Genomic DNA, 13,307 nt, shown 5'->3' with positions numbered 1-13,307 from the left:
ACGCTGCCAGTGCAAGCTTCTGAGACTAGCAAGCGCCATGGCTGTGGCGCCCGGCAGTCTCTCTCCAACAAGAACAGCTATGGACCACCCAAATGCTACTTGGTACTGAAGGTCCTGCGTTTGACTCTCGCTGATGACTTGCTTTTAGCAGCATGTGGCCACAGCTTATTACAAAAAACTAAATAAAAAACCACCTGGACATGCTATGAACTCCAGTGAAACTCAGAAACCAAAGATGAGCTTATCTTGCAGAGAACCCAACAACATGCAAGGATGTTTTCTTTTTATAGCTAATCCATTACATTCTGATGGCTTCAAGCTACAGGAATCATTAACTAAATAGCCCTTCCACACAAAGGGTCACTGACATAGCAGAAACTCGTACGTGGAAGCAACGCTATGCAGCTATACCTTGTTGTTTTCATGATCTCCGCTGACAGCAATTGGATACATAACGTATTTCCCTCCCTGGTCTTCAGTGGGCGCACATTCCGGCAGACTGTCAGGATCATGCTCTGCTCCAAAGTTATGTCCGAGTTCATGTGTCGTAACTAGGTCAGCCTCCTTTTTTGAACATGAGAAAAGCAATGTGGAAAAAAAACTAGTGTGAGCAGGACAGGACAGAAGATCCCAGCTATTTGCGGGCCACCAGCAATTCTAAGATACACTGAGATGGAAAAGGATTTCCCGCTATGAAGTTGTTGGGGGGGGGGGGGCTGGGTTTTTTTATGTGTGTTTGGTTGTTTCTTTAGAATTGAGGAACTGAAGGCAAGTAAAATTATGATCCATTTCCAAACACATGTTCCAGGACTAGGTTTGAATACTAAACCACTGTTAAAGGCAAAACGCTGTCCTAGAATAGAGATTCAATCTTGTTTTCAATACAATGCAGATATTTAAAATATGAAAAATTGCTTTCGAATAGCTGGAAGGCATAAAAAGTTGAAACAAAGAACAGTCCAAACAAACACCGGCTACTACAATTAGTCAATCTCTTGTTTAACATATCTTGCCATTAGAATTATTTCTTCTAAATGGATGATGACATTAGGAGTGCTGAATAAGCTCTTCTATTCCACGATTAGTAGGAAAGACATCTGCAAATGTGGCCCAACAGGGAGGATTTCTATCATCATTTATGCAAGACAGGACTTCCTCTGCTGAGGGTGCCAAACCGGCTCTGCCTTGCCACGCGCCCCTCACAGCACGTTCACCAGCAGACGGCATCACGCTCACAAGATGACAACCACAAATAAAACTGGATCAGAAATAAACCTTAACCACAAGGAGACCGAGCAGTTCAGGAGAGAGAGAACCGAGTTCTGATGAGCTAACTGTCATTCCAGCTGCTCTGCAGGCACAGGGAGGACCAAGTACTGCAGCGAGCAGCACCAATGTCTGTGTCTAGGCATAGCTAATGCAAGAGCCAGAGACAGGAGAGCTGCCCAGACATCACTCCTGTGCTTCACTGTGTTTAATTTGGGGAAGGATTTTTAAGCAGGGTTTTGGTTTTGTTTCAGGGGTTTTTGGTGTTTTTTATTTTTTGTTTGTTTGTTTTTAACACAATTGGCCACCATACAGCACTTTTCCTGTGGAAACCAATCCGTAATGCTCCCGCTGCCTCATCCCAAGCTCTGTGCCTGCTGCTGGGAAGACAGCAAACAATCTCCTTTGTAATCCAAGACAGAACTGCAGCTTGGAGATTGAACAATGAATGCAAATAGCATGGCAACAGCTATAGCTCTTTGTCAACATCCCTCTAGCACAAAGCTTCACTGTCTTTTTTTTCTAGTTTCTTGACAGCTTCTGTGCCAAGTTTTAGCTCACACATCAATTACAAATTCCCTTTATAATCAGGCTACAGAAAAGCACAGCTAAGTCATCTGAAGTCAACAGAAGAGAAATATGCCCAACTGCAAAGATCTGGTAGATGCAAACACAGGCACTGCTCTGGTACAAGTGAGACAAAGCTCATATTCAGGCCTTTATATATCTACTATCTTATCAAGTATGGGGAAAAAAAAAATCCAGACAGCAACAATTTACATTAGGCTTAATATTAGCACTAATAAGCCCTATGCATTATACTGTTCTCTGCTCTACTTTGTCAGGACACACAGAGAAATCACGTAGAGGAATTTCACTAAAAGGCCCAAACTAAAACTAGTTTGCCTGCACTACTTTCACTGCTTTACCTTGCAAATGGAACTGACCAAGTGTACACAATCATCCAACTGCATGTTTTAGGTGCCTGTAGTAGCAAACACATGAGTCTTTTCTTATTTGAGTCAGCAGACTGATTTTATTCTTAATGTAAGGTTACTTGTACAATACTGCTTGTTCTGTTTGAGGGTTTGGTTGTTTTGGGGTGTTTTGTTTTAAAGCAAAATACATTTAGATTTCATCTTTATATATCAAAACCTTGTTTATATCTGGACAACTATAGCTCCTATTACACGCTAGCTATGTTTCCTCATTCCTGTTTTGCAGTGAATTCAATCTTCCAATTCAGTCCTGATTCCCCTTTGTCAGCAAGAACAAAACCCAATGATTTTGGTTTTACGACCTACATCCTTGTCCCCAGGGACCTGACTTATCAGAAAGCCAGCAGCTTGTTTCTGAGAGGGCACAGAAGCTTGTCAAAATCCCATGGCACACATCACCAACACACATACACATACAGCAGACTGTGCAGAGGAGGACACTCTCCTACCTTTGTGAGGATCGTCTTCCCGTAGTTCTTGGTGCTGGTTAAGCCACTGTTCAGATAGATGTCCTTCTTTGCAATTTGACTATAATAAGCTAGAGAAGTGAGAAATAAACAACAACTGACAAACATTTTTCTTGGGTTTCAAGGGTTTTGCGGGGAGAGAGAGGGATCCTTGTTTGGGGAAAGGAATAGCTTTATCGTTCTCATAGGCTCACCCATGAGACCCTGTCTCTTGCCAGTTTTTGGAGCAGGGAATCTTTCAAGCACAGCACAAACAGCTCGTGTATTGCAGTAAAGGGCAAAATATAAGAAATTTCCAAGATATCGGCATCTGACACTCCTGAACCACTGCAAGATGCATTCAGACAAAGCAGCCCGTGGTTCAGGGTTTGTTCTAGCCAGCTTGTTCACACCAGATAGCTTAGTGACTTTTATCCTTCCCTCCTTTCTTCTTCCAGCTCCAGCCAAGAGAATGGTCATCTACTCTATCCAAAAACCAGTAACTAGAGTCTAGGCAAACAATACATCATGCTCTGTGAGAGCTGGAGAAGAGGATTAAATGCAAATAACAGGAACTAGCTTCCAACCTACAACTGGGATGGAAGAAAAAGAAGCCTTGCCTTTAGGACAAATGCCACCATGGCTGTTAGATCTGGGAGAGCCAACGTAAGCCAGTCCAAGTGTTCCCATGTCAAAATCTTGATACGTGAAGAGATGAGCAAGGCACACATGAGCTGCTTTCTCCGCAATATCAAAGCTAAATTGCTTTAAAAAAAAAAAAAGAAAAATTAAATCTTTATAAGACACTTCACAGTGCATACTACAAGTCTAAAGGTAAGAACATTTATCTAATAAGCCAGACAAGCACCTCCTAGATCTGGTTCAGTCAGAAAAAAGCAGCCGTTTAGCTGTCCTACAGAGCTGTAGAAAATTAAATGAGTACCCAAGTACATCGTATGCATTCATTTACATAATTTGTCTGTTCATTTCCCCTTTTCACACAGAGGGGAAAACCAAGTACAATAATTTGATGAAGGTCACAAGGCAGCCCGTCTCAGGGCCAGAGATATCAGGACTGCCTTTCTGACTCAGGCCACATATTAATAACACTAATTGGTGTGTGCTCTGTAATTATGCAACGGAGCCCTTTACCATGGGCTACAGGGCACATCAGCTAGTTTGCCTTTGTGTAACATCTACACGTCATGAAAAGTAGAAGGGTTTAGTCTGTTACCACAGAGCAGCTGTATGAATGAGTAATTCTCTGCAAGGGGCACAAATTTTTAAGGGTTACAACTTACCTCTAGCAGCATTTTCACATCCCAGGCATCTTTCTTATCATCTGGGTAACTTTTTGCCATATTGTAATGCTTTTCTCCAGGTTTTACAAGATTTGGCTCATTGTGGATGATAATCTACATTTCCAAAAGGGCAACAACAATGTAGAGGAATTCTGGTCAATTTCATAGCTACAGAAAAGCTTTCACTGTAATTTTAAATGTCTCAATAGAATTGCAAGGAGAAAAACTCAAACTCGTCATGCTTCTAATGCTAACTTCAGCCTCTGCTAGTTAAGATACACCAACTACAACATAAGTAGCTACACCAGCCTTTTCACAGGACAACATCAACAGTTTTCTTTGTAACACTATACACTGAGATGCATGCTACTCTATCAAAAAAAACAAATACAACCAGGATTTATACCTAGCATAAATAACCCCAAACCATTTCAGAGTTCTAGTTAACCAAAACACAGTTTAAAGGACTGCCACTTTCCCAGTAACCTAGAATTAGTGCATCACGTTCTTTCCCCCTCCCTGCCCAACTAACCCTTCTTCTTTGTTCCTGCCGACCTTTTTCCAGCACGGAGGCAGCTAGCTTAGCTTGTACCATTAGTAGTCTCCACGTTCCACACCACAACTCTTGCAGTACTCTGAGCTGGTGGAGTCCTCTTTTTTTAATGCCCTTTTCCAGAGTTCTGTGCACTAACATTCAGAAGCCATCATATAAACTGAAGTCACTACATCCCCTGCATCTACCTTACACCAGCCTCTACACTATCATATCTAAGGCAGTCATTAAAGCTCTTCAGGCAGGATTTGCGGGTTTGGCCCATTCAGGCTTCGTAAGTTAAGCACTGGCCATAGACACAAACATTAAATACATGCATAAGAGTATGTCTGACAGAAACAAGAACTGCTCATATTCAGGGGAAAAAAAAACCACTTTAAAATTGAGATTAAATATGGAAAGATTCTCCCAGAAAATGCCCATCTCAAACCCTGCAAGGAACTGAAAATGGGCATGCCGTGTCAGACCATTACTGCCACCGCTGGCAAGATGGTATTTCAGAGTGCTCTTGGCTGGAGTTAATGTAGGATTTGATTATTTTAGTTCTAATGCAGATAAAATTATCAGAAACCCTGATATCTAAACCATGTTCTTATCCTTTAAATTGGAAACTCTCTGCATAGTTCAGTGAATACCTGCTCTATCTGTATGCCGTACCCATTGAAGGCTCCATTGTCCCAGGAAGTGTTTCGGTAGATGTCATCTACTCTGTCTATCAATTCAATCTGCATAGAAAAGAAAAACGAGTTACTTAGTTCCAAGTTTTCATGCAATGAAGATCAAGGCACTCAGAGAAGCTGCAACATACTTATCTAGAAACACTTGCTTCAAATTAAAAATTGAACCTCATATAACATAACAGACATACTCACTGATCCAAAACTAACAGTACTTGGATCCAGACAGTATTATCAAATATCCTTGAAAATTTTCCATCATAAAAAAGCAGTACAAACTTTCCCACTTATCACCCTTGTTTAGGTAGAGAGATTAATATTAAAGAACAAGACATCTTGGGAAACACTTCACTCATATACTCATTTTCCAGGTTTATTTAGGGGAAGGACAGAGGAGGGAGCGGAAGGACAGAGGAGGGAGCTGTTTCTACTGCTTTGTTTTAGCATGACGCTTACCTAGTTTAACTGACCCCTGAGGCTTGCTTCCCTCTCCCAGTCAAAAACCTATTATTTTCCCCATTACAATTCAAACACAAGGTTCTCATCAGTGCTCACTATCAATACCTCCCTTTTCAAGCTGTTCTCATCTTCTCAAAAACTACCAAACTTGCAAAATGAACGAGAAGTTACAATCAGAGCCACTTGATAGTAGTTTATGTTTTAGTTTCCCAATCACTGTGCTGTTAACAGTACGTATCTATCCAGGAAACAGAACAGCAGGTTAGCCTCAGCACGTCAGATGCTGAGATAATAGCATCTCTGCAAACACAGGAATTGAGGCTCCATCACCTGGGGAATGTAAACATTTCTGGGAACAGAAAGGTCAAAAAGCAAGCAAAGGTGGAACAGAGTGATTAGCATTTCAAAGATTCAGGCTCAGAAAGAGACTTTTGACAAACAACAGACCTCCAAGAATTATTTCATTTGGTTTTTGTCTCCAGCCCCCAAACCCACCCTCTCCACTGCTGCCAAAAGTCTGTGGGCAGGCGTTCTGTTTCACAAAAACTTGTCAGATAGACAACTGGTTTTGGTTGGGTTACTTGGTAACCGGTACCCATGATGGAGCCCTGCTTTCCCAAGAGTGGCTTGGGAAAACCCCTGCCTGCTGATGAGAAGTAGTGAATCAATTTCTTTTCTTTGCTTGTATGCACAGGTTTTACTTTACCTATTAAACTATTATTATCTCAACCCACCAGCTGTCTCACCTTTACCCTTCCAATTCTCTCCTGATCCCAACTCTATCCTCATCCCACCCAGCAGACTGAGCAAGTGGCTGGGTGGGGCCGAGCTGCCTGCTGGGGTTAACCCACAACACCCATGTACAACCAAACAAATTGTTTACTGCACCCGCTTCTAATTTTATCATTCTGAACAGAGGATTCTGAAATAACTAGGGGGGGGGCAGGGGAGGAATCTAAACAAGTTGCTTGTGCCACTCATGAGCTTTAAACATGCTAGAACTTTAAAGATACCTGGATTGTTTGCAGGAGATTTCAAAATCCAGATTCTGAAGCTCCGACTGGAAAAAAAATTCTTAGGCAGCAAATAGCACAGCCGCAAGAAGTATGTGAAGGGAAAGGATTTGTTTATAAGTGAAACGTGAAGACTACTTAACTACACTATCACCAGTATAAAGTATTTTTAAGGTTTGATTTAGCACTTTCCCAGGTAAAAAGCACACACAGCCATGAGATGTAAATCCATTATGCTGTACAAAGTAGTATAAAGTGTATGTTAACTACTGAATTAACTTTTTTTCCTGCATTTATTCCAGCAAATTGTAACAGAGTATATTTACATACCAAATAATTTATAGTGGTACTCTCTTCCCCACGGCCCATGTACTTGAAAAAGCGATGATCTGCCACTACCAACATCTTGCATGTGTTTTTGGAGCTCTCTGGAACAGCTCTTTTCTTCCGATGGATGCTTGCTAGTGTGAACATTTTAAATACAATTAAATAAACACTCAGTTAAAACTGACACTGCTGTGTCTATTATCCTTATTTAAGACACGAATGTGAGTTTGGGTGGGTTTTTGTGGGGAGAATAGGGATGTTTAGTTTGGGGTCAGTTTGTTGGATTTTATTTTTTTTATAACTACTCCTAAATTTTTTCTTCATAGCAGTCTTCAAACTTGTTGTAAGGAGAGGAGTGTACAGCAGTGTAATAGAGTTATTCAATAAATATACCTATAGAGCTTTTACGGTCATAACCTCAGCCTCAACGCCTCTCCTCCTCCTGCTCCTAGTCATCATCCCAACCTCAGCTGACAAACCCAAAGGACAGAGGAAAGAGAGAGACTAAAAACTCTGAAAAACCCATCATAGCTGAAGATGGATGCTTTGAGTGACCACCGAGGCCAAACTGGTCCTGCTGCACAGTGCACAGAAGTACAGAGTTGTTTCAGTGTTCACCTTAGAAAGCGTACCTCCATTGCTGCCAGCTATCACAACAGACACTACTCAGGCCTGATGAAACAGGTTCCTCTCCTTAGCCTACACGCTGGTAGGGTGACACATCCTTTCAACAAGCCAGGAAGAAACACGCCCTGAGCGACAGTTTCTTCCTTTCATCAGTTGTTGGGGCTTTTTTGGATGGGGAACAAGCATGAGGAGGAGTGCTGCTTCCCCCCCCCCCCCCCCCCCCAATGAATTTAAAGAGCTAATAGTTAAACTAGAAGCAGCAACACAGATTATTGCCCAGGTTCTGATCTTATTGGCCAACACAGCCAGAAGGGCTCTGCTCTCCCAAGGGACAGGCGCACTCACCTTCATTTTCCTTCCGGTCTTCCAATCCTTTTGGCAATAATTCTTCTTCGTTCAGCTTTAAATAACCACACACTTTGGGGGATTGCAATCTTGAGAAATCTTTAATATCTCCAGATCTGTAGACCAGCAGCCTTTCATCTTGCACATTTTCTACAAATCTCCACAGTGGCTGACAGCACAGGAAGAACCAAAATGCAATTAGTTAGGAGCACAGTGAAAACAAAGACTAAGTCTATGTAAGTAAAAAATTATACGTATGCACCATCAGTTCTCCACAGCTTTACGTATACACACACAAACACATTGACTACAATAATTTCACCCACAGCAGTAAGCCTACTGATAAAACTACATCCACAAGAAAGCCAACAGAATACAACTCTTTCATGCTACACATGCATCCAAGAATCTATCATCATCTCCAAGTGGTGGCAGCTACCTGATAAGGCTGTAGAAGACAGAATTTTTCTTCCCCTCTAGAATATGAGCAAGCTGAGGAGGCATCTCAAGGCTCCTCCGCTCCCTCCATAACAGTATAAAGACTGGCACAGCCAGGGTGGAGATGCTTAAACTATGCTAACACATACACTGAGCAGAAGCACAGGAGCTGGCAGATAACAGAGTATTTAATATTTAAGTGTACAGCAGAACACAGTCTTCAAGGCAGAAGGCAGGCTCTTCAACATTCAATAGCTACCCACGTCACTTAGAAGTATGAAAACTTCCCCAAAACCAAAGAAAGCAAGGAAACCACGAAACCCCAATGTAAGACGCTAATTCCCACAGCAGATGCATAAGAACCGTGTTTTTTCTTTACTGACACATCCCTATTATTATCTGTATATAAGAGCTCACAGCACCACCACCAAATACAACACAGACAGGGTCTGTTCTTTGTGCAAGGCCAAGTAGCATAGACTGCCCACATCCACAATGCAGAGCACCTGGGTCTGGGTCTCCTCTGGCCCTTCGTTGTCTCAAGCTGAAAGAGAACTGCTTGCTATTTAGAATACTGTGCTTTCATTCACAGCAAAAAGGTCCTGAAACACAAAGGCTGTGCCAGCCCAGCAGCCACACGTCTGCTGCACAAAAGTGAGGGAACGTGCTTTGCACCCTAGGGCAAGGTGTGCGGACACCACGAGTTTATACGAAGGTACTCAGCCTTTCTGAATGGTACAGGAGAACCACGAAAACAAAGACAGACAATGACAGAGCATGCTGCCTTTTGAGAATATTCTCTGGCACACACCACCTCTGACTGCGCATGGGCATTGTCACATCCATGGCTGGTTAGGGGCCAAAGTTGACCCGGGGAGGCTAATAGCTAAGCAGCATGGGCAAGCTGGAGCCTCCATGCCATTGCCTGCCTTTGTTTAGCTGTACAGACACAGCCAACAAAGAGCAAGGGGGATGGCTGTGTGGAGAACAGAGACATGCTTACATTACTCTGAACCACAAACACAAAAATGCTTTCAATCACAATCAAACAGCTACTATATGCTCTTAATGTAAAACACAAGTACAGTGGTTTGGGTGTTCTAGTCACATTTTTGTTCTTTAACATGACTGGATTTCCCAGGTTTACCCATAATTCTGCATATCCTTGGGTTTCGAGACAATTACAATATCCATATAACACGCAGCCATAATAACTGTTATTCAGCCATTCTAATACAGCTTGCGCGTGGGAATATACTGCACTGAACAACTCATTAGGATAGTCTCTAATTATATATTTGTTGAATATGGTTTTTAAACCAATGGTTTAAAATAACAAGCAATGAAAATGGTGAAAAACAGAAACAGGGGAGCAGGGAAAAATACCAAATTTTCCAATAAAGCTCTAAGAATGGGAAAAATTCCAAGATGTAACAAAGCCAAAATTTTAGAAAGCTCAACATTGACTCTGCTCAAAAAGCTGCACCATTTGCTATTCTAAAGGACATAATCGCCACTAATTCCTAATATTATCCATTTATGTTTCTAAAAACCTTTCCTGTTTAAAACATACCTGTGATTTATCTAAAACATGCAAATGTCAGAGAACATCACTCACTAATAAAACTCAACGCTTGCAAAAGTCAAATTGGTTTCACATTTCTCTCCCTCCTTGCCCCAAAATAAACACCGCCACCAAGTCTATTTTGAGCTACAGAGGTGTCAACGTGACGAGCTAGAAAGAGAAACACCCACAGGGGAAAAAAAAACCAACAAAGAAATTATTGTTTGAATATAGCTTTCAGCAGTAAAGCATACCTCGATATTGTATTCTTCTCCATCAGTACTGATCCTCACTGTAAAATCTTCATTGCCAATATGTGCCACAACCTTGGAATTATGCTCTCCTTTAACATAAGCAAGGAAAATATAAATTAATTCAGCTCTATTTGCATGCACTCCTGCACAGACACTGCTTGTTGGATTTTTATAATTGTTTCTAAACTTCATGCCAAATTACTTTCCTCAGTCTCTGAAGAACACTATACTGTCCAGTTTAAAGAAAAAAAATGAACCAGCACTCCCCCGCAATCTTAACCTCCCAATGGTCATAGTCATCAAGACTCAGATTTAATTGCTAATTTTGCAGAAAGTGCTGAAACCACTCTGGGGGTTAGTAATGGGACACAGAATATTTCTGCCAACAAAAGCAGCTGGCATCTTACTGCTATCAGCCAGCAGTTTCATGGCGTCAGCCTGCATTCCAGTGGAAAAGACTTCCGCCACATCACATAGGCAACATGAAAATCAAAACAACTTAGCAGAAGCTTTAGTGCTGGACTAAAGTGGAGTAAGACACTCTTTCTTTACAGAAAAGTAATCTGTGAAGAACCATCTGAAAGCGTTTTAATATAACAATCTGCACAACACTGCATCACCACTACCTGGGCTTTGTGTTCTGGGACAAGGAACATTCACGTCCTACATTCCAGTTGGAATTAAAGCTACCATCATCATTGAAAAAAAAAAATAAATCACAAGCTGCTGCTTCAGTAAATTATACCTTTGCATTCTGCCAAACTAAACAGAAGAGTCCTATCTTAGAACCTTAATGCAGTAGCTCAAAAAACCCCACCATGCACCAAACCTAAAAAAACCCACCACAAACCCACCACAAAAACAAAACCAGAAAACCCAAGGGGCAAGAAAATTAAGTTTACTTTTCATCCTAACCATATCTGGTGAAAATGAGGGCAACACACCATTTACTTTGGTCAAGATACTTGTGCAAAGCTGTGCTTTCTCAGCACTGACGCAGTGTCTAGTCCATACTAACCAACAACATGTCCAGTGAAAAAGTCTTGCCATTGAACACTGTATTCCTTTTCCTTGCCTTCACCATCCACAATTAATGCTTGAAATTTTTCTGAAAAGTGTTCAGCAGTTGCAGTTAAGTATAATTTAAAGTGCCTGTAAAAGAATTTACTTCCATTTATTTTTAAGCAAAGTATACACGTAACACATACATCCAGTCTCCATTTTACTGAGAGTCCAAAAGAAGTTAGAACACATGACCTCCGATAAGGAGGCTACAAAAACATACACCGTGTAATTCATAACTGCAAATATCTTTAAAGAGTCAAAGATGTTAATAAAAAAAAAAAACCAAACAAAATCCAAAACAGTCACAGTTTGCTCATGATGCACCTTCTCCATGTGCAGTCCAGCAAAAACAGCTACTGGTAACGATTTAAAGAAAATCAGACCACAGAATTTGTTCATTTATTTTAAATTAAATTACAGTTCTTATTTTCTGAAATAATACAGTCAGAAGACCATAAAGAGAAACTTGAACTCTGCATATTTTTATGATATATTGTCACAAAAACTAAAGGCTATCCCAAGAAGTAGAGAACCTTCCGTGGAAGGAGCCTCAAGGACTTTTGGTTTATGTGGGCTTTGAGTCAAAGATTTTTGGCATGGCCCTCTGCAATTATTCTGTGATTATCACTGGCAGTATCGCAACCTCACGATAAAGTCAGGGTGCACGAGGCAGTGCAAAACAGGAACAGCCAGATATTTGATCCCATTAACCTTTTATACTTGGTACTTAAACATTACCCCCTCCAAATGTTTAGAGATTCAACAACAACGCACAACAACTTGCGTGACAATTGTAGTTGGAGATGACAGACAGGGAAAGGCACATGAGAGCACAGTAGACAAAGACATCAGATGACCAAAATCAACCTATACTTGTTAATACAAAGTGTTATTCTCACTCTGCTCTCCCATTTTGGGTTCACCATTTCAACACTCGGAGCACTTGACTGACACTCAGAATAAAATCCCAACAGCCTTCATCCCTGCTCTCTTCCACCCCTCCTTCCCCTCTCACCCGTGCTTCTATTTCCTGTCTTATTAAAAAAATGATTAAAAGAAGTGTTTCATTGAGGGGGAATTTACACTCGGTACGAAGAGGATTAAGCATTATGAAAAAAACACAACATACATCTCTTGGGCAACACAATACACGCTCCCTGAACTGAAGGCAGATTTTCAAGAACCAGAGGACGGTCGAGAAGTACGACAAAGTAGCTAGATGAGGTATGAATGGGATCCAACCCAACAAGTAGAATTGAAAGAACAGAATAGAACAGAACTAAAGCTACGAACAAAGCAACAGAATTCTTAAATCACTGTCACTTCAGCAGAATAATACAATGCAATTTTTTCTGTTTCCTCTGAGTCTCTTAAAATCATATAACCATGCAGATCACTAACTTAGAAGAACTGGACAGTCATGACAGAACACAAGACAACTATTTCTGGGTTTGGAACTGCACATTATCACAAACGGAAGGAAAATATTATGCTATTTTATTACTGATGATTTAATTACCTTTGCAGGGCTGAAAAACTTAAGAGCCTCTCTACGTGTGTCTCAGGCTGCAGATCCCTCTTCTTTAAAGAGTGTTGCTGGATGCTAGACTGAGAAAGGATGTCGTAGTCTGAAAGCATGGACTCAACTGTGTCTGGAAGAGCAACAAGGAAAGTTTTAGTTTCAACACACTCTCTATTTCACAAACGCACACCTAAACCAGCAAAACAGAACCTCTCATTTCAACAGCAAGACCACAGTCTGCTCTGATTTTAGGTTAACTATTGTACATTTCTGTAATGGCACATTTTATGTAGGCAAGTAGAAATCACAGTGTGAGACAAGGCAGGATTTGAGAGAGGCAAACAAGGAATTTAGTTCACTAATAGCAATTTTTGAGCAACCAACCCCATCATTTTTACTGCCACAGCTGTGCAGAGCTAATGCCCTCCCTGTCTGCCCCTGGAAACTAAATG

The 13,307-nt window shown here is 41.1% G+C and overlaps 1 protein-coding gene across 4 annotated transcripts in view; it reads right to left on the bottom strand.

The window, feature by feature from the left end:
• The window catches only part of ADAM17 (ADAM metallopeptidase domain 17), a 36,463-nt gene that overhangs the window by 11,773 nt on the left and 11,383 nt on the right, over positions 1 to 13,307 (bottom strand). For all 4 annotated transcript variants that reach the window (XM_037391323.1, XM_037391322.1, XM_037391324.1 and 1 more), the window contains exons 2-11: positions 12,853 to 12,985; positions 11,287 to 11,420; positions 10,269 to 10,357; positions 8,013 to 8,181; positions 7,044 to 7,174; positions 5,200 to 5,289; positions 4,012 to 4,125; positions 3,331 to 3,475; positions 2,714 to 2,802; positions 412 to 564 (exon numbers count right to left, since the gene is read on the bottom strand). In XM_037391323.1, coding sequence (XP_037247220.1) covers positions 412 to 564; positions 2,714 to 2,802; positions 3,331 to 3,475; positions 4,012 to 4,125; positions 5,200 to 5,289; positions 7,044 to 7,174; positions 8,013 to 8,181; positions 10,269 to 10,357; positions 11,287 to 11,420; positions 12,853 to 12,985 — 1,247 coding nt within the window. The remainder of the gene's footprint in view (positions 1 to 411; positions 565 to 2,713; positions 2,803 to 3,330; positions 3,476 to 4,011; positions 4,126 to 5,199; positions 5,290 to 7,043; positions 7,175 to 8,012; positions 8,182 to 10,268; positions 10,358 to 11,286; positions 11,421 to 12,852; positions 12,986 to 13,307) is intronic.

The sequence above is a fragment of the Falco rusticolus genome, chromosome 6, assembly GCF_015220075.1.
Source record: "Falco rusticolus isolate bFalRus1 chromosome 6, bFalRus1.pri, whole genome shotgun sequence".
Lineage (NCBI taxonomy): Eukaryota > Metazoa > Chordata > Aves > Falconiformes > Falconidae > Falco > Falco rusticolus.
This window is presented reverse-complemented; position numbering and strand designations above follow the sequence as displayed.